General features: G+C 37.1%; 4 protein-coding genes across 13 annotated transcripts in view; 2 read left to right on the plus strand and 2 right to left on the minus strand.

Annotated features, from left to right (window-relative positions):
- The first annotated feature begins 3,986 nt into the window (after positions 1–3,986).
- LOC117601317 (uncharacterized) lies at positions 3,987–6,028 on the plus strand. The gene is made up of 2 exons (XM_034317932.2): positions 3,987–4,104; positions 4,169–6,028. Exon 2 carries the CDS (start codon positions 4,845–4,847, stop codon positions 5,511–5,513), a length of 669 nt encoding a protein of 222 aa, XP_034173823.1. The 5' UTR covers positions 3,987–4,104; positions 4,169–4,844; the 3' UTR covers positions 5,514–6,028.
- Positions 6,029–7,094: 1,066 nt separating this feature from the next.
- On the minus strand, positions 7,095–11,656 carry PpD3 (protein phosphatase D3). Its single transcript, XM_034318072.2, has 8 exons — positions 10,555–11,656; positions 9,695–10,084; positions 9,314–9,600; positions 8,667–8,772; positions 8,455–8,597; positions 8,074–8,381; positions 7,934–8,015; positions 7,095–7,862 (listed from the first exon to the last, which is right to left on the minus strand). The coding sequence occupies exons 1-8, from the start codon at positions 10,646–10,648 to the stop codon at positions 7,803–7,805; spliced, it is 1,470 nt and encodes a 489-aa protein (XP_034173963.1). The 5' UTR covers positions 10,649–11,656; the 3' UTR covers positions 7,095–7,802.
- A 291-nt stretch (positions 11,657–11,947) lies between these two features.
- On the plus strand, positions 11,948–14,301 carry Idi (Isopentenyl-diphosphate delta isomerase). 3 transcript variants are annotated; one of them, XM_034318780.2, is made up of 5 exons: positions 11,948–12,553; positions 12,629–12,777; positions 13,076–13,208; positions 13,444–13,721; positions 13,801–14,301. In XM_034318780.2, the coding sequence occupies exons 1-5, from the start codon at positions 12,490–12,492 to the stop codon at positions 14,257–14,259; spliced, it is 1,083 nt and encodes a 360-aa protein (XP_034174671.2). In that variant the 5' UTR covers positions 11,948–12,489; the 3' UTR covers positions 14,260–14,301. The 3 variants fall into 3 exon arrangements, with proteins under 3 accessions (XP_034174671.2, XP_034174672.2, XP_076544722.1); XM_034318781.2 differs by lacking the exon at positions 13,076–13,208 and having other exon boundaries at positions 11,956–12,553; positions 13,517–13,721; XM_076688607.1 differs by lacking the exon at positions 11,948–12,553 and having other exon boundaries at positions 12,560–12,950.
- A 4,279-nt stretch (positions 14,302–18,580) lies between these two features.
- The window catches only part of LOC117601670 (cytochrome P450 4V2), a 92,662-nt gene continuing 90,150 nt past the window's right edge, over positions 18,581–21,092 (minus strand). For 4 of the 8 annotated variants that reach the window (XM_076688896.1, XM_076688895.1, XM_076688894.1 and 1 more), the window contains one exon: positions 18,581–21,013. In XM_076688896.1, coding sequence (XP_076545011.1) covers positions 20,616–21,013 — 398 coding nt within the window. In that variant the 3' untranslated portion in view covers positions 18,581–20,615. The remainder of the gene's footprint in view (positions 21,014–21,092) is intronic. The other 4 variants (XM_076688893.1, XM_034318773.2, XM_076688892.1 and 1 more) reach the window with 4 other exon arrangements.

Below are 21,092 nucleotides of genomic sequence, written 5' to 3' on the forward strand. Positions count from 1 at the left end.
AGGCCCATTTTTGCCGGTAATGTCAACACGCTACTATTACCCGTCTCTACCCCCTTAAGACGCATGCATTCAGTAAAAAAAAATCGAATAAGCACATCCGCTGAACGCAGACGTATGCGATCAACGCACATAGGAAATCCCGTCTTAACCAATAAGAACGGGAAACCACCTTACACTCTTACAAATATTGCTCGTTTCACTAAAGAGTGTGAAATGAAATAATTAAAAGAAAAATACAACCGACTTTGAGGTGCGCTAAAAAGCGTAAAATAATTTGTTTCATTTATATAACTACGTGCCCCCCTAACGGATTCCCACCTTGCCGAAGGTCGGCGTTAACGCCACCTGATTGGGTTAACCCCAAAAGGGATGGCGGAAGCGTCCGAACGGGTGGATGGGGCTTAAGGCCGCAGGTGAGCCCATCCGGTAGGGTGGAACCGCGTGCGGCCGACTAAGAGGAATCCTCCAAGCTAAGATGTGAGAGACCGTGCCGAGAGCTGCATGGCACAAGGGGTGTTGCGTCCCAAACGGTTCCTCCTGGATACCGGACGACCTCCAGGAGTGAACAGTCAAGTCCCGGGCAATCGCGGCTCTGCTCGGGTGATATCGCTTGACCGCGGTACTCATAGGACTCATATGGACACCGATACAAAAAAACTTACACCTGGCGCCGACATGACGCCGGCAAAACTTCTCCAGGGCGTGGCTTCCTTAAGGAGCGAACGACCGGAGGAAAACACCAGCGCCAACACGGGGGTGAGTTGCTCAAAGGAATAGCCCAAAACCCGGGCTCGATATAGCGGCGCAGCGAGACACCGCTATAAGAAACTGAAATTGAGGGAGGAAGGCAAGGAGAAACCAACCCCTACCACAACCTCCTCAGAAAACACTCTCTCCCCCTCCCCCCAGGTAGCAAAACCTACCACCTCAGGAGCCGAGGATAAGGTCAAATCGACTGGGGCACCAAAACGCACTAGGACGGAAAATACCACCTCCAGCCCCTCGGATCACCAAGGCAAGAAGCCCAAGGTCTCTGACCTTGGGTCTTATACACAAGCGACCCGAGGCATAGGCAAGCTAGCGGTGGTACCAAACGCATATCCGAAATTGGGAGCAGAGGTGGCGATCCTGATCAGGAAGCAGATCAGGAAGGAAATTCCCAAGCTACCAGACGACACAAGAGCCTCTTTACGGGCTCATGGGAACGCGACAGGGCGATTATCTTCTGGCGTGCGGATGAACCCACCATTGGCTTAAAAGCCTCGCCTCCGAGCTTAAGATCGAGGGAAACAACCTACGTGTGCTGCCAGCTGAGGCGCTGCTTAAACGCCATCGAGGAGGGTGGTAGTACACGTAGAAGAATCGGGCCTGTCTGCTGAGGAGGCCGTCAAACTCCTCAACATACAAAACAAGGGCCTGAGGATTAAAGAGTGGATTAGTCGCCAGGGGGAGCGAGAGTTGTGGTGCCTCGAGCACGCACTTCGCCTGCCTGGTTGACGATGCCTCGTTCGAAGCCCTCAGGTCCTGCAACCTCTGGCCCTTCTGCAGCTGTAAAGCTGCTCGAAAAGGAACCAAAGGAAGGACCTGAAGGAAACCAAGCAAACAAGGACACCGGACCTGCCAAATAATGGCTTGTTCCGGAGTTCAGATAATGCAGATTAACTTGCATCACAACAAATGTGCCTCGGCGATCCTAGCCAGGAGCATGGCTGTGATGCACACAGGCATAGCACTAATACAAGAGCCATGACTCGCGTACAATGCTATCAGAGGGCTGGGAGGGTGCGGTAATAACTACTACGCACGCTCAGAGGACAAACCTAGGACTTGCATCGTAGTCAAAGGACTAAATGTGACCCTACTACTACAAGTAAGCAACGGAGACATTACAGTCATCTGTCTCAGACTGAACCTAGACAATAGAGGGAACCGAGAGATCTTAGTGGGATCAATTTACATATCCTACGACTCCCCAGACCCACCACCGTAACCTGAAGTTAGAAAACTGACAGAACTGGTAAGAAAAGAAGGACTAGAACTCCTATTGGGTTGCGATACCAATTTCCACCATACCGGTTGAGGCAGTACCAATATCAACCCAAGGGGAGAAAGCCTTCATGAATTCCTCATCAGCACAGAATTGATTGTTTTGAACAGAGAAACTGAGGAACAGAGGAACTGAATGTCTTCATAGACTCTAGAAGACAGGAGGTAATAGACGTCACCCTTAGTTCAGAGGAACTGGTGCACCTGGTGAGAGACCTGAGGGTCTCAAAAGAACCTTCAGGATCCGATCACTGACTCATCCGCCTCTCCCTACAACTAAATATTGCCACTACTTGGGTTCGCAACCCAAAACGCACTGACTGGGATGGATACAGAGCAAATCTTTCTGCTACCATCAAGAACATCCCAACCAGGTTCCACACCAGGGAAGACCTGGAAATATCAGCGCTCTGTTTAGGCAACGCCATCACAGACGTTTATGAATTAAATTGCTCGATAAAACCCAGGACGGGATCGTCTCGAGTACCATGGTGGATCTCTGAGTTAGCCATACTTAAGACTGAGACCGGAAAACGTTTTAATAAGACAAGGAAAACTGGACTTGCTGTACACTGGGACTCTTATAGAAGCTCCCAGAAGGAATATAGCAAAACCATAGTAAAAGCCAAACGAAAAAGCTGGAGAGATTTCTGCGGAAGCATAGAGGAAACCCCAGAGGCCTCCAGGCTATGCAGAATTCTATCCTTAGACCGCCGAGCCCGGCTCAATTGCCTACAACTCCCGAATGGGAAGTTTACCAATAGCGAATCAGACACGCTAAAACACCTCTTGGAAACACACTTTCCGAACTTCCAAGAATCAACCGCTATAACTAACTCCTTCAGCACAAGACCCAGGGACCCCTACAAGCACCGAGACTGGCCCCTAGGAGCCAAAATTGTACAACCCAGGGACATCGAATGGACGATTAAAACTTTTCGCCCATAGAAAGCACCTGGACCAGATGGAATCTTTCCAGCCCTACTACAAGAGAGACTAAACATTTTTATTGGCCCTCTGATGAAAATCCTCCAGGGCCAGCATAGCCCTTAGACACGTCCCTCAAATCTGGAGGAACACCAAACTGGTATTCATACCCAAACCGGGGAGAAACGGACACATCCTGGCAAAGGATTTTAGACCCATCAGCCTCACCTCTTTCATCCTCAAAACGTTGAAAAGGTTGGTTGATCGCTATCTCAGGACAGGCCCGCTAACTCTTCAGCCTCTGGCTTCCTCACAATATACCTATAGGGAGGGAAGATCGACAGACACGGCACCACACCACCTTGTGTGCAAAGTTGAGTCACAGCTTTTGACAACACCTCATATCAAACAATACAAGAAGCCCTAATGCACCATAATACCGCCGAAACTTTGCTGGACTGGATCCAAAGCATGTTAAACGGCAGGAGAGTGACAGTCAGCCACAATGACATCACAGTCCACGGTAGACCTACTCGGGGCTGTCCACAGGGTGGAGTACTATCTCTACTCCTGTGGTGTCTAATAATAGACGAACTCCTAGTAAGCCTACAAAAAGCAGGCCTTCTCATCTTCGGCTACGCTGACGTCGTAGTCGTTTTGATTAGAGGGAGCTTTCTATCCATTCTTAAGAAACGCATGACTGAGACACTTAAGATCATCGTTCAAAGATCGGCTACAATTTTCACCAGAAAATATAAACCAGAACCCATTAATTGTCTAAATCTATGGGGCAAGGATCATCTTCCATATGCTCCTTCGGTAAAATACCTAGGAGTATATCTCGACTCCAAATTCAGTTGGAAGATGCACCTCGACATAAAGAGGAAAAATTTCTACACATCCCTATGGGGTGTGGAGCCCAGAAGGGCTCTAGGAAAACCTGGGGCCTCGAGCCCAGTGTTACGTCCCTGGATGTATATTCAGTTTCGTCTTCCGCTATTCCGCAAAGGTTTCGCTCAAGAAACCGCGATCGTTAGCGTTCCCACCGAGCTCTCGGAACTCGATAGCGAAAACCCTTCGCTAACATTTTTGTTCGCTAGCAACAGGCTCGTCCAACGCCCATCTCCGGAGGTATAAAAGATCAGTGCAACGCGGCCTGCGAGTTCAGTTTGAATTCAGTTTTGCGCCTTTTTAGAATCACGTACGTAACGCTCGATATCAGCGCGTTCATCAGCTCTTCGCCACCCCGGAAGAACATTAGAAGAAGACGTGCTCGGCCGACAGGAACCACGAGTATATAGCCGAGGTCTGATCAGCCAGACCCATAATTAGACCAGCTCTAGGAGTGCATCCTTGTCCCGTGCAGAACCACTACGACGCATCTGCTTCCAAGGTCGAGTCGAAGCCACGCGCCGCGTATTTAGCGTTATACCAATTGGCGACAGTCAACAAACTCGAGACCGTGTGTATGTGTTTTAAATGTAGTAGTCAAGAGCAAGCGAGAAATCATCGAACCACTGAAGACAGCGTCCGATATATAAGAAAAATAAAGTAAAATGTATTATTATACGCACATATACATATATATATAGTTTCTTAAGCTCATATCCTATCCCGTATCCTACCCGTAAGGTTAGGTCAAGGTGTGCTTCAGCGCTTTAACCGGCAGCACCCACAACGCAAATTAGATAAAGAAAACGCTTCGTAAGCGGAGACGTAACATCAGCATCGCCCTATGGATTTACAAAACCATCCTGCTACCGCGGCTAACTTATGCCGCGATAATATGGTGGCCTAACATTAAAAAAGCAAAAACAAGAAGCCTACTCAAAAGCCTCCAGAGAAGTTACCTGAGAGCTATTGTAGGGTCCATGAAAACCACACCAATAGCCGCATTGCAAGTGACTCTAGGGTATGCTCTCCTTGAGCACGTTATAATTAGCGTTGCCAAACTCACAGCGTATAGACTGCACTGCCTGGGGAAATGGAAGAGCTTCAGAACGGGACACACGGCACTGGAACTCTTACACAACCCCCCATTCAGGCTTGTGCAGGATAAAATCCCCAGGACGTACCAACTACAAAGGACCTTCAAGGTCCACATACCAACTAGGGACGACTGGAAGAAACCAGGATTCCCTAGTAACCTGAGCACTAACATCTGGTATACGGATGGCTCAGGAAACAACAACCGCTTTGGGGCAGGTTTCTGTGGCCTGAAGATGGAACACAGAACCAGTCTCTCTATGGGGGCGTTGGTCATGGTCTTCCAGGCCGAGGTCCTAGCGACCTCAGAATGCGCGAAACTACAGACCTCTTTAGGAGTTAAGTATAAAAAGATCTGCATCTGTTCAGATAGCACAGCAGCAATAAATGCCCTTGCAAAGACCAGTACGGAATCTGTCTGGGAAGGCATGCAGGCACTAGCACAACTGAGTAGGTTGAACAAAATCACCTTCATATGGACCCTTGGACACCAAGGTGTACAGGGCAATGAGATAGCTGACGGTCTGGCAAAACTGGGCACCCTTTTATCCTAGGGAAAAAACTCATCAAAGAAGACCTGGAGAGGCAGCACCTGACCTCCTGGAGGGAAGTAACGGGCTGCCGCCAGGCAAAACTCCTGATACAACAACCATCAGCCAGCAGAACAAAGGAACTCCTAGCTATGAATAAAACAAAGATAAAGGCCTGCATAGGGCTCCTTACAGGCCACATGACCCTACGGGCTCATTTACACAATCTCGATCTGACCGAGCAAATAAATTAATAAATAAATCTCCGGCTATGCGGAGAGGAAAAGCAGGACAGCATACAAATGCCGATGTCCTGCTCTAGCTCAGAAAAGATACAAATCCATGAGCAAAATGTTCTTATGTCCCAGTGATTAAGAGAAGGTTAAGATGAGCAGCCTCTACGGCCTGGTGGCTGACGCCGGGCTAGGTCTCATCCAATAACTAACCCAATAAACCAGCGGAATGTCACAAAAAAACTTTTAGATCTAGGTGACTCTAGGGGTTTTATTTCCCCACCCGAATTCTACTACTACTACTACTACTACTACTACTACTACTACTACGTGACAATTTTTAAGAAAACCTCTTGCTGCATTAACAAAATACGCTAAAAAGTATGAAATAATTTCTACTTCATTTATACCAATACCCAACAGCTATTAATAAAACCTATTTAATCGTTAAATAGTATACTAAATACATTTCAACCTTTTCAGAGACGACGCAAAATTAAAAATACCTGAATAAACATGCTGCCAATAACGATTTGATTGGAGTATGGCGAACTTGGTATAATTCGAACTATATTGCGTTCAGTCTCATTTTAATCAGAAAAATCTCACAAATACGTTAGTAAAAGTTTCATTAAGAAAAAGTTAAAAATAAAAAAATTTCATCGTTGAATTAGCATTAGTCACACCAATATTCCAGTTCGGATTATATTACACCGATTCCTCGTCGAGCGTCTTGGTTCGCCAAGGGTGATCCCCCCATGTAAAGAAGTTAGTCACCTTGCATTTATCCAGCCTTTACTATATTTAACACTTCAACTGCCACCCCACTCATATGTAACGCTTCAATTCTCATAGGAGGCCATTACCCATATTTTACTAATCTAATTAAAAATACTTGTATAAGGTATTTTAAATTATAAATAATAGTAACAACTAAATGTGGAAATAGGAAATAAGATTTTTAAAAAATAAAAATACCTACTACCTAACAAATCTTCTAAGTTTATCTTAATTAAATATTATTATTTCTAAGTAAAAGAACTAGTATATAAGTCATAATACTTTAAACATAGTAACTTTAAGATCTGCTTTTGATTTAAATATACTAAACGGAAACTTCTTTATGTCATACTAATTATAAATAAAATTGGTAAAATAGAATTATTTGGGGAGAAATTTTACAGTACACTTATGAAATTATTTTTTAAAGCTGTCAGGTATCTTTTATAATTTCGACGATTTGTTAAAATACATAAGATGTAATTATAAATGTAAGTCGTAAAAATCGGTTTAATTTATTAGAAAAAATGTTCTATCTCATTTAATACAACCTAATTTTTCATTATTTCAAAAAAACAATATACATCTTAAATACATTATAAACATAATTTATTACCAAAAAAAAGAGAGAGAGAAAAGAAACAAAACGTTAGATGAAAGAAATCCTTCCAATCACATTAGATTTGTATAAAAGTAGTCATCACAAATAACGTGACAGACAGTGACTGGCTGGAAAATTGTACTACATAGTGAGGCTAAATCGCATATGTATTAGATATTTTTCATTGTAATCATTGTATTAAATGAACCACCATTATTCATTAAAGAATCAAATGAAAGAATATTCATTGCGTACACCAATATTTGTAACATTTTTACACAAATATAATATAAGTTAATCAATTTGAGATCATTCGAAATTCCGAATCTTTAATGAACAAGGTGGTTTAATCGAGGGTACAAAATAAAAATATGCTCTTCATAGCATTTCATTATAATGAAACACAAATTGCTAATGAGGCATTGTTCTTATCATAGTCAAGAAAATTGTTCACCAGTTGTCGAAACAAGCAAACTTTTTTCATTTTTGTACCCATGAATATTATACCTTCGTTTGATTTATTATGATACAGGGTTTTCTTGTTTCTAAAAAGAATACAGTATTTATTGTTTCGGAGAAGTCTAATGGTTTCTCACCTCCTCCGTTTCAGTATCAAATATATTACGCACACTTTGATTGGGCTACTCGTAATCAATTATTGTTATTTATTTACTTATCAACAGTACCTAAGGTATTCCACTAGCACATGAATTTTAGTAAAGAATTAGCATATGCCATTGGCCTTAGATTTGGATGAGGCTGAAAAAAATTGGTTTTATGATACAATTGTTAAAATACAAACCATTACTTATTATAATTGTATAACATACCACTCCTTCATACGATGTGAAATGGGGTTCCATGTCTTTACCATTAAGTGTGATGAAGGCACCCCGGTTACCCATGGTATCACTAAAAACAACATCCATTAAAAATCACTGAATTCATAAAAGGTATTATGCTTACGTACCAATAATTTGGAGCAGAGAACACAGTAATGCATTTCCCATCATGTCCGATTTCATATCCCTCATTTTTCACTTCGTGGCTTCTTACAATATAATCAAGATTGTTTATAGCAAGGAAATTTTGTGTAACATCAGGTCCAAATTGAACACCAACTCCTCTTTTACTGGGTGCTCTTCCTGGTTGAGGCTGCGGATCCGACCACAATAGTTCACACATTAATCCTTCTTCTGGTGGTTGCCTATTTCTATCAATTTCTCGAATTTCTTTTAATGTGACATCATCTCTTGAAAATAGACCTCCATGCATTACCTATAAAGTGCATTATTATGAAAGTATTTGAATTTAACAGAAGTTTTTATTTCATACAATAATATATACTTACGAGTACTCTGTTGTTAAGACAATGGGCAAGTGGAAGCCAATTGTAAACTTCTGTAAATAATTCTGCCATTTGAGCAGAATATTTTGTTTTTACTTCGCCATCAAATCCATACATCTGATTCATTGTGGCAGATTCATGATTACCTAAACATCACATTTTAGTATAAATATGTATCTCATTTTAATGGTATAGATAAATCAACAGGTACACACCTCTAGACATAAAAAAATGATTTGGATACAACAATTTAAATCCAAACAAGGTGAATATACATTCTACAGAAAATGAACCTCTATCTACAAAATCCCCATTGAATAACTATAATACTGTTAAGATGTATATATTATATCAACTGAAGTGCGTGTATTAGTAATATGCTGAATGAGCCGTTTAAAATAGGCCACTTAAATAACTTGCTTGATTTTAATGATAGTGTTAGTAAAAGTACATAAGTCTGATATTAATAATTATTTTATGACTTCTTCCAAATCTAGCAATAAGGTAGAGGTCCCCCCTCACCCTTCAACAAAAGGTGGATGCCTTCCTTCATTATTCTAAAATTCTAAAATTATAAGATTCTAAAATTCTAAAGTTATAAAATCCTTTCATAAGATCTTATCTTAACAGAGATAAATATTTTGGCCAAAATGCAACATATATATAACTAAAACCAAAACAATAATGTTTAAGGGATCTGACCCACCCCTAAAAAAAAAGACTAGTTACACCAATATGTATTATCAACAAAAACAAGCAATTTATTCGGGCAGCCTGTTTTTGATGGTCTGTCCTGTATTTAGTATTAACACATTAAAAATGCAATGATAAATATATAATATACCCATATTGCAAAGGATACATAAGGATTAGTTTGTGAAGGTAATCCATTTAATTCAAAAATATTAAGTAAATCATAGAACTGCCCATGTATGTCTCCACAAATAGTAAATTTACTGTCATCAGGAATTGTAATATCAATTAAGCTTGGTTGTGCCATAAACCATGCTTTTACATCTAAAAGAATTTTATAAGCATATTTACGATGTAATTTATTTTGTTTTTTGTACCAATTTAATAAGTCTTGCATAAATTGTAAAGTAACTTTTCCATCTTCAAGTTTAGGTCCTACATATTCATCTTCAATTGCTGTAAAATACGTAAAAATAGATTTAATATTTTTTGATAAATAACTCTAATGTATTAGATAATTATTGATCAATTATTAGATATAATGATCTACCCATTTCTTCTAAATTAATCATATCAGCTATATTCTTTTTGTTTTCTTCCACAGAAATTGCTTTCTCGAAAGCTAACATTTTTAATATCTTACAACATTCTGTATATTTAACCATTGCATCTTTATCGTTTGGTCTTGCCTTAGTAACGGTTTTATAATCCTTAAGAGCTAGCTTGAATTTGCCAAGTGACATGTGTGCTGCAGCTCTACGATAATATCCTTTAACATAATTTTTATCTAAATCGATAGCTTTAGAGGCATCTGTAAGTGCATATCCAAAACATTCTGTTTTTAAATACGCAAAACTTCTATTGCCGTAATATACTGCCACTGTAGGATTACACTCTATAGCTTTAGTGTATAATTCTATAGCTTTGGTATAATCTTGATCTAAAACACAATAAAATATATCAGTTATATTTAAATGACATATTATTGAATAAAAACTTTAAAAGACTAATTGTTATTTATTCAATATTTATATTTATTTAATATATTACTTAATATTTATTTGTATTTAACATATAATATAACGATAAAACGTTGATATACAACGTATATTACATATAAATAAATATCATATTCATAAGAAATGGAAATGACTGTTTATAGTATGTATATATCTTCAGAGAAAATAGGACAAATGAAATAATTGCTTTAAATTTTTAATTGATTACTTTACATATCAACGTTTTATTTGATAATTAAATGATCATTTACGTTGTGGAAGTTGGGTTAGTTTTGAATATACACGTGACTAAATGACACTGATCTAATGATGATTATGAATTTTTAGAAATTTTGGAAAGAAATATGAATCACAGGGAAAGAAAGTTAGTGAAAAAATATTGTAAACGCACTTTTGAAATATTCGTTCGCTTCTTCTTTAAATTTTTCCGCTTTTGCCGCATCTTCAGGCGATATTACTCCTGTAATTTCTGCGTTTTCACTCATTTCGCCGTTTTACCAGAAAATTAACGAGTTGACATAAATTGATTTAAAATATATTCGAACGTAGGTAATAAATAACACATTAAGGCAACAATAACTTTTTTATATAATGGTCTTTACTACACTGCACTGAATATCGTGAAACCTATTAAACTACTCCATGATACGATTCGATCGATCGAAGTCGAAAACCAGCGAGAATTATCGATCATTACGATTTTAAGTAATGCGTATTGCTACGTTGTCGCATGAATTTGGCTTTTGACACATTTATATCTAAATAGGGAGGCAATTGATGCGTACATACTTTTAAGTTGTTACATTTCGTAATAATATTTAATGTCATTATATTGCATTATTCAATTTCCAGTGTTATTCTAATACTTTAAGAATACTTTGGATTTTACGAGAGGAACTACCCAAGTGTTACGCTCACTTATTAACGAAACTTTGCCACATTGTAGAGCTCATCGTCCTGAACACGCCCATACCTCATTTTGGGGGCAGACGGCTAATTATTTAAAAGATATTAACGATTAAAACTAGTAAGTATGACAAACTAACAGGGTTGGGAAGTAACTCGTTATTTTTAACGAAGTTACAGTTACAGTTACTTATTTTCGGTAACTCTAACTTGACTTTGTTCTTTTTATTTTTGGTAACTAGTAACTATTTTAATAGTTAGTTTAAAAGTTACTTTATATATATTTCGACACTAGCCGTGCTGAAGTAAAAATGGCAACACCGCGGGAGTCCGGTCTGAATATATCAACACCTACCCTACTCTATCTGCCTCCCGGACTCCCAGACTCTCAGCCAATCAACGTCGTCAGACTCCCGACACTCTCTGGACTTCACATAACCTCTTTGGTTTCGTTCCAATAATTTCGCTTGTTTCAAAGTTTTTATTAACTTATATACACGTTCATCAATTCTTAAATGTTTCAATTTGACCCAAAGATGGTTTCATTTTGCTTCATACCTAAATTTTCTTGAAACCACTGTAAATATTTCAAATATCATGCATCACAACACCAAACTACTGTGAGAGTACACAAAATATATATCACATTTATAACAATTTTATACTACCACATCACTTCTATTTGCCATAGTTGCAACGTTTATATATTGTTTATACATAATTAACACAAAATAGTGTATATTACTACAGCTTTTAATTAAAAAAGACGTTAATTACAATTCCGAGCACAGGACTCTGTTTTTGAAAATAGGACTCCCGATTGTCACGTGAGCGGTGTTGCCACGTTGTTCAGCATGGCTAGTACTAGAGTCGGCTGTGAAATGGTTAGCTCCGCGGTAAAACGCTTGACTCGCAATCTAACTGTCCAAGGTTCCCATAGTTCCTAATTTTTGTTCTTTTTTCTTTTTAATGATAATTTGTTTTTTTTTGAATAACTATTACAACTGAGCTATAATCATTGCATTTATTAATAATTAATTACATGTGCTGCAGTTTTTATAGAATTTAAGTTATTTTTTCTATCCAATACGTACATTAACATCCTTACACACACACGCGCGGGCGTGTAAATATGAATTATAAATTTGCATGTAGTATAAATGAATGTAACTAAATAAATATAATTAAATAAATTGAACTTGTAAAAACAAATAATAACAAATAAACGCGTGTAAATTTCGAATGCGGTAAGGATGTTAATATACGTATTGGATAGAAAAGATAACTTAATTCTATCAAAATTGCAGCACATGTATTAGTTAATTATTAATAAATGCAATGATTATAGCACAGTTGTAATAGTTATTCAAAAAAAGACAAATTATCATTAAAAAGAAAAAAGGAAAAAAAATTGGGAACTATGGACTTGAATCGTGGACAGTTAGAATTGCGAATCAAGCGTTTTACCGTGGAGCTAACCATTTGTATGTATTAGTTTGTCATACTTCTCAATATATGCAGTTACTAGCTTCAATTGTTAATATCTTTTAAACAATTAGCCCTCTGCCCCCAAAATGTGGTGTGGGCGTGTTCAGGACGACTAGCTCTACAAGGTGGCAAAGTTTCATTAATAAGTGAGCGTAACACTTGGGTAGTTCCCCTCGTCAGTTTCGATACGTCATATGGGACATGTTGCCATCGGTGCACAGTATGTACATACTAATTTTCGTTACGGCATAAAATACGGGTGTTTGTTGGGCCTGATATAGAGGGATATGATACATGTACAAATATATATACATATATGTAATTTAACTTGGTACATAATGTTAAATAATAATAACTTGGAATCAAAAACATGTTTTTAGTTTTCATTTATAGGTATAAACTTATTTTTAAATTATCTAATTCTAATTATCGTTCTTTTTTTTTCTATAAACATTCCTTTCGTTTTATGTCAATTATCGATTATACAATATTAATATTTAATGGAAATTTTATTACAGTTTTTAGATTTTACAATGTATAAAGTTCAAAGTATAAAGGCGCTCGATGGCTTTGTAGATATCATTCATATTATATCAAAACATTATTCAAATTGTAAATTTGAAAAAAGACGTCGTGACGTCAAGTTTAAAGGTTAGTGCTGTGAATACCTTTAAAGTATACGATCGTATAAAACTTTCTACAAGAAAAGTTTCTTTACAGTAGAGCGTTTAACATATGTTCAGTTAAATTTGAAATTGCTTTATGATCATTATCTTAGTTAACCTATTATTTGTGTATATACATCATATATTTTAGAAAAAAAATTTGATGTGTAAAGTATTGTATGTGTCAATTTTGAAAAATATTTCTAAACAATTCACTGTAGTGATGGCTGAAATGTTAAAAAAACTATCTTCTGCTGCATGTCACTTAAAATCTACGGTAAAATATGTTGGTAGTACACAAGCAGCTCCGTTGCAGCAAGCTGCTTTAGAAGAACGTTGCATCTTGGTTGATGCATTAGATAAACCTCTTGGTAAAGCAACAAAACGAGACTGTCATACAGTTAATTCTGATGGCCAAGTTCTTCTTCATAGAGCGTTTAGTGTTTTCTTGTTTAATGGAAAAGGAGAATTGTTACTTCAAAAGCGATCTGCCAATAAGGTAAGCATTCTTGATATATACAAAACATATTGTATTTGTGTTAGATTATTAATACCATTATAAATGCTATTGTTCATAGATAACATTTCCAAACCATTACACAAACACGTGTTGTAGTCATCCATTGGCTGAAATTCCTGAAGAAACAGAAGAGCATGAAGCAATTGGAATACGTAGAGCAGCACAAAGAAGACTTAATTATGAATTAGGAATCCCCTTGTCTCAAATTCTTTTATCAGATTTTCTGTATCTAACAAGAATTCATTATCATGCAGTGAATGGATACTGGGGTGAACATGAAATAGATTATGTGCTATTTATGCAGAAGGATAATATTATATTAAATCCAAATTCAGATGAAATTAGTGAACTTCGTTGGGTGTCACAATCTGAAATTAATGACTTTGTGAAAAATCTTAATTCTCCGTTGAGTCCTTGGTTTGAATTAATTCTTAAACATAAATTGCCACTTTGGTGGAATAATTTACACGCACTGGAAAAAATGCAAGATCATAATACGATTCAAAGATTTGTATAACATTTTTATAAACTGAAAATAGATATAATAAAGTTAAATCAAGGTTTTATGTTTAAGTAATATCATTTTTTCAGTATACTAATATTTGTATTACCTAATTGTATACTTCAAAGAAGACTTATGCTGGATTATTATGGAATTAAATATAAAGTTCTTCAGTTAAAATAATAAATTAGATAAGTTGTAAAAGTATAATTTATTTATTAACATAACGAGGTGTAAATACAAAATAAAAAAATTTGTTATCTGAAAAACAATTTTGTAAGTATAAGGTAAAAGGTGAATTAAATATTTTCAACTAATATTGTTTAATAAAATAGCTTTGATGTATAGGTACCAAAGTTACTTTAGAAAATGATCATTATATTTCATTATTCCTTTACATACCTGTTTACATAATTTTATTTGAAATTTATTTATTTGCCATTTTGAGACTTTTTTTTCATTCATTGAACGTATTTATGTTTATATTGTATACAGAAACTATCAACAGCAAATTATAGTAATATGTGTTCACTTTATTGCCATAAGTTCAAAATTAGATTGCAACAATTAGCTAAAATAATAGGTGCTATTTGACTTCAACTCACAAGGAAATATATCGACGTCTTGACATCCTAACTTTTGTTTTAAAATATATATTTCCTGACCGACGGAATCCGGGGTATCATCATTGGATTTCACATCATATATTATTGGTTCCGCACTCGCTTTTAATCTACCACTTGGACAAATTGCAGTTTCCGGAAAATGTCGGCTACATATTCGCAATTTCTTTAATTCTGCATCTGATTCCTCTGCCAGATGATCGTAACCACTATTTACTAACCACATTATTAATTGATTTCTCTTAGTGACAGGTAAACGATAAAATTTGACATTTAATATATTGTCCCTACTTCTCATATCACAATTTTTATAAATACAAGTCTAGCTATGAGTCAATTTCATCGTCATTTTCCTGTCAATTTTAAATAATGAAATAAAATTATTTTCTACTCCACTGTCACTACGCTCTACACTTCTACTGCATACTCGAAAAAAAGTTAATGCAATAAACTTATTTCCTTATTTGTTAAGGATTCGTACTGCTCTACTATCAGTACACTCTATACTTCCCACTTCGTTTTCAAAAAGACGTTCTTGTTTCCACGATGTCGCGAAATACATATGCCATTCTCTATTAAAAATACCTACTTTTACTACCTGTGAAAAAGGTAAAAATGCCCCCACCTGTTAACAGTACGCTAAAGGACGAATCTCTGTTAACAGTTAAATGATATTTTTGGTTTAAGAATCATTATTTTATAAATATAACAGTAATTTTCGAATTATTTTTTATTCAATTCTTCTATTTTTTTCACAATGTCACGTACCAAATATTCTTATTTTTCATATATTTATGTAGTATCGATTATGAAATAACGATTAGAGTGGTTTTATAAATATAACAGTAATTTTCGAATTATTTTTTATTCAGTTGTATTTTTTCAGAATGTTACATATGAAATATTCTTATTTTTCATATATTTATTTAATATCCATTATTACAATAATTGTATTATTATATTATAATAAGAATGTAATCCAATTATAAGGTAAAATATAATTATTGTACTGTGGCAAAGTTAAATCATCTCGTTGGTGGTATAACAGTTTTTTTCGGCGGTACAATGGGTAATATCACTATTCTACATTATTCATCATTCCTATTTACCGATTGTACCCCAGGCCCACTGTGCCCACTTGACGTGCCGAACTTTAACACAGGGGATGGCAGTCTTTAACAGTACCTCGTCGGTGCGGTTGATCGAGAGACGAGGGTGCCACATATGTAAGTACTTACATATTTACATGTATCCAGGGCCGGGCGCGAGGCAGGTTCAGCGCGTTCGCCAGAAACCGGCCTTGTGTTTTGAAAGGCCCCGCGATCTACAAAAACTCGCGGTTGAAACTAATAAAAAATTATCTTGGTAATTATTAAGATTAGGTTACACCTCACCGATTTTAATGAAATTTAAATATATTGTAAAACTCAACATTTTGAACAACTTTTTCTTATACATATAACCGCCGCTCGGCTTTGGTTTTCGAGATATTTTCGAAACACCTGTCGAAACTAACACATTGAATGCTGGCCATCCGTGTGTGTCCGTGACAACGTACGCATTAGTATGGGATCGCCGCTTTTCTACTGTTTCTGCAGGCAACAGCACGGTGACCGATGACCAATATACAGGGTGTTCGATAACAGGTGGGCAAAATTTTAAGGGGTGATTCTAGGAATCAAAATAAGACGAAAATCAAGAATAACGAAATAGTGTTTACGGCTTTGTTTTCCAATAATTAACGTTAAAAAATTCGAATAAAAAGCGCCTGAAATCTGCAATCCGCCCAGCACCGACGACTGAACGTCAGGTCAGCAGGGGAAGGTACAGTCGTAACCAAGAATCGTTGAATAGTAGAAACTTACCTCGTGCTATTCTGTTTCTCGGTACTGCGGCATTCGGCTTCGATTCTTGGTTATGACTGTACCGACCCCTGCTGACCTGACGTTCAGTCGTCGGTGCTGGGCAGGTTGCAGGTTTCAGGCGCTTTTTCAGGCGTTGTCGAACACCCTGTATACCTTGTGTACTTCTGCATGCATGATTTCAATGTATCGTAGCTATAATGGCAGCTGAGAATTTAATATAGCCTAACGGTTAGGCCCTAACCTAACCCACTCCACTCTACCTAATCAGTGAATTAAGTTCGGTTAGGGTAAAGTAATATTCTGATCGCCTAACGGCGACCAGACACACATACTGAGATTCAAAATTATGAAAGTTAGTTAAATTTAATTTTTAAGCCCACCCGTAATACAGTAAAAGCTGGATATATGCAACAAACATTGGGACCCAGACGTTGCATATATCCAGCCGAGGTGTCGAATCTCGGGTTACACGTGACGACCAGCCAAGCGTGAACGTAGAAAGGGACAGACAGTGGTGGAAAAAGAGAGGTCCGATAATCAAAGGAAAGAGCCGAAACGTATCGGTGTGACTAATACTAATTGAATCAAAAAACTTTTTTATTTTTCACTTTTTTTTAGTGAAACTTTTACTAGCGCATTGGTGAGATTTTTGCGATTAAAGTGGTACCAAACACGAGATAATTTCAATTATAATTACTTACTAAAATTGATGTTAAAAGTTGGCGAAAAGCAAGAGAGATCGAAATCAAAACCAGTCGCGGTGTCGGCTTTGGTTTCAAAGGTTTCATTTATTCTAGCGAGGTGTCGATTCTGGGCATTTAATGTTTCATTTATTCAAGCGAGGAGTCGATTCCGGGCATTTAATGTTTTATTTATTCAAGCAAGGAGTCGATTCCGGGCATTTAATGTTTCATATATCCAAGCGAGGTGTCGATTCTGAATCCGTACACATGTTTTCTATTCAGCCAACATGCCGATTCTGTGTCCGTACACGTCTTTTGTATTCAGCCGCCATCATTTATATTCAGTCGTGGTGTCAATTCCATGTCGTTTATTCTATTACTATTGTTTATAAATATAATTCAACCTATATCGAGTTTGGTATCATTTTAATCAGAAAAATCTCACAAATGCGTTAGTAAAAGTTTCATTGAGAAAAGGTTAAAAATAAAAAGGTTTTATCGTTGAATTAGTATTAGTCACACCAATATTACGGTAGGATCATATTACACGGTTTCCTGGTCGAACGGCTCGGTTCGCCTAGGGGGATCCCCCCAAGTGGAGGGGATAGCAATGTTTCACTTATCCAAGCATTCTTTCGTTGAATTTATCCAGGTTTTACTGTAATATGATCCGACCGTAATATCGGTGTGACACCAAAGATACATCAAACACGCAACATGCAACATACAACACGTCGCATGTTGTGTACGAACGTAGAATAGGTATCGCGGCACGGTACAAACGATTTGTACGGACGTAGAATCGACACCAGGACTGGATATATGCAACGTTTAAATGCCCAGAATCGACACCTCGGCTGGATATATGCAACGTTTGAAACCCGAGTCGACACCGCAACCGGTTTTCATTTCCAATCCTCCTTTGCTTTTCGCCAACTTTTAACATCAATTTTAGCAAGTAATTATAATTCAAACTATATCATGTTTGGTATCATTTTAATCCGAAAAATTTCACCAATAAAAAAAAGTAAAAGTTTCAGTAAAAAAAATTCAAAAATAAAAAAGTTTTATAGTTGAATTAGTATTAGTCACACCGATACGTTTCGGCTCTTTCCTTTGATCATCGGACCTCTCTCTTTCCACCAATGTCTGTCCTTTTCTACGTTCACGCTTGGCTGCTCGTCGCGTGTAACCCGAGATTAGACACCTCGGCTGAATATATGCAACGTCTGGATCCCAATGTTTGTTGCATATATCCAGCTTTTACTGTACCATTTTTCTGCTGAAACTTCGAGGGGTGATTTCACCCCCTAAACTTGCGATTGGGCACCTATAAAAAATACGTGTCCCTTATTTTCACCTGCTTAATATATCCACCAAGTTTCATTAAAATCGGGGACTAAAATCTAGAATCTATGTTTCCTTGTTAGTTTATTTCTAACATACATACCTATGAATCATAGGCTATGATTAATGAAAATGAGGAACACTGAAAGTAAATGAAATATAATAAAATATTATTTACTTTTGTTTGATATTCTCTTTATTGTAGTTTCCAATGATTTAGTTAAAATTACCTTAATAGGATGATGTAAAAGATATAAAAATTTAATTTTCCATATTTGGGTAATTTATTCATTCGTTGGTGAATTTGTAGGAAAGCTACTCCCCCTCCGATTTCGATGATTTTTAAATTGTAAAATTCGTCATTTTAAGCAACTTTTTTCCTCTCTGTATTGGACCTTCCTCTTTTTAATGAGCCCTCACCCAGCCCCAATTCTTCTCATATAAGGACGAAAAGTGTATTCCCGTAAACTCCTTTCTAGGACCATTTTTGCCGGTAATGAAAAAAATTTTCGCTGCATTAACCGTGTCTACTTTATGCCTGCTATTTATTTTGAGAGAGAGGAGAAGGTAAGACCATCAGCCGCTTTTGGTCAGCAGGTTAGGTTAGGTTCGTCAAGAGAGTACGGCGATCATACCTAGACGCTTGCAGATAGAAAAGAAAGAAAGACTTCGGTAGGAGAGTTCGGCGATAATACAGGGTGATTCTCTCGCTACGCAAGACAAAAACCGTGCCGCACAATCGAACCCTGCTATTTTTGCAGGTAAAGAGACCCAGGGGCCATTTCGCCGGACCCAAAACTGTTTTGTGTGTGTTTAAGGCTGAGACGAAGACAAGAAACGGAACAGCAAGGGTTCCATTGTGCGGCACGGCTTTTGTCTTGCGTAGCGAGAGAATCACCCTGTATCTGGACGTCTGTCGGCCGAGAGAGTACAGAGCATCTACTGGACGCCTTATATTAATTGTAAAGCGAACTACTCAATTAGTTAGAGAAAAAAATGAATTTTGAAACCTTGTCAATTCTTATCCTTGTGCTCCTTTCTAGTCTTAATAAATTATGTTTGTTCAACAGATTCCTTCACCCTTTAACAAGCTATAGATATAATATAAATTAAATTTCAAGGTTTTGAAATTCAAATAGTAAAACTTCAAAAATTCAGAATTCTGATTTCAAATTCGGTCCAATTTTGAAATTTTAATTTTACAGTTTTCAAAACTCTAAAATCTAAATTGTCAGGTTTCAAAATATATTAAATAAATGCTTACTAGGGATACATTCACACGTGTATTGAGAGCGCTCCTTCTCTTACATCCATGGGCGTCCGCAAGGAGGGGCAATCGGGGCACTGCGCCCCCTTGGATTGAGAGAGAGTCGGATGTCGAATACAGTATTTATTGTCTCCTTCCTTTGAAACTCCGTCTCTTTTTCGCTCGAACTATCTTGTATCTCGAATTGTTCTTGACTCTCCTTTTCTTTCACACGGCTATAGCATACATTCGTTAATCTAGAAGTGATATTTTATATCATGCCCCCCTAAAAAAAATCCTACGAATGCCAATGCTTGCATCGCCATTTTCGCTAGGAAAGTTTGCCATGTTTGGTTCTGTCCTACTATAGGGAACTGGGAAGACTGCATGTGTAAAGAATGCGGGTCTGATGCAGACTTTTGGCTGAAGCGTATTATTGGTCGTAATAGTCGCATCTTTCTACTAATTATTAGGCTCGTGTTAAAATAGTGCCCTTCTGCACAGGATATCAGTGTTTCTCTTGAAATCCCTTATAAAACTTACCTAAGGCGTTTAATTATTCATCTAACTCGAATTGATAAATAAAAGATATTAGGTTCTTTTCATTTTAATATTTCTCTTTAACTTTATTTGAATGCATACTGTGCAATATAATTACATCAAGTTCTTGTTTTCGTGGCGTAATTTTTAATCGAAGTCCATTAGCATTATGTAATACTAATTCACTACTAAAGCGAAGTTGATCTTCGGTATCTAAAGATATCACGTGAAAATTTTTTAATATAAAAAGACTAAGAATTTTGACTATCATTATGGCGTATTTTGAACCTATACAATTACGGGAACCTGCACTAAAAGGAATAAAAGCATAAGGAGGGTATTTTGGTCCATTGGGTAGAAAGCGCTCTGGCCTATAAGTATCTGGTTCGGGAAAATACCGAGGGTCACGGTGAAGCAAAAACGAATTGACAAGTACTGTAGATCCTATTGGAATATCGTGTCCCACTAAAATAAATTTATTATTTTAGAAACATCATGCCTTGAAAATTTTTTAAATTAAAATGAATATATATGCATTTATACT

This window comes from Osmia lignaria, chromosome 6, assembly GCF_051020975.1.
Source record: "Osmia lignaria lignaria isolate PbOS001 chromosome 6, iyOsmLign1, whole genome shotgun sequence".
NCBI classification, from domain to species: Eukaryota; Metazoa; Arthropoda; class Insecta; order Hymenoptera; family Megachilidae; genus Osmia; species Osmia lignaria.

Excerpts from the sequence above, each read along its gene's own strand:
- LOC117601317 (XM_034317932.2), top strand. The coding sequence starts at position 4,845 with ATGAAAACCACACCAATAGCCGCATTGCAAGTGACTCTAGGGTATGCT.
- PpD3 (XM_034318072.2), bottom strand. The coding sequence starts at position 10,648 with ATGAGTGAAAACGCAGAAATTACAGGAGTAATATCGCCTGAAGATGCG. Across the intron at positions 10,085-10,554 it reads AGCGAACGAATATTTCAAAA|ATCAAGATTATACCAAAGCT; the intron begins GTGCGTTTACAA and ends ATTGTGTTTTAG. Across the intron at positions 8,016-8,073 it reads TTCTCTGCTCCAAATTATTG|TGATACCATGGGTAACCGGG; the intron begins GTACGTAAGCAT and ends TGTTGTTTTTAG.
- Idi (XM_034318780.2), top strand. The coding sequence starts at position 12,490 with ATGGACTTGAATCGTGGACAGTTAGAATTGCGAATCAAGCGTTTTACC. Across the intron at positions 12,554-12,628 it reads TACCGTGGAGCTAACCATTT|CCCTCTGCCCCCAAAATGTG; the intron begins GTATGTATTAGT and ends TTAAACAATTAG. Across the intron at positions 13,722-13,800 it reads AAAAGCGATCTGCCAATAAG|ATAACATTTCCAAACCATTA; the intron begins GTAAGCATTCTT and ends TATTGTTCATAG.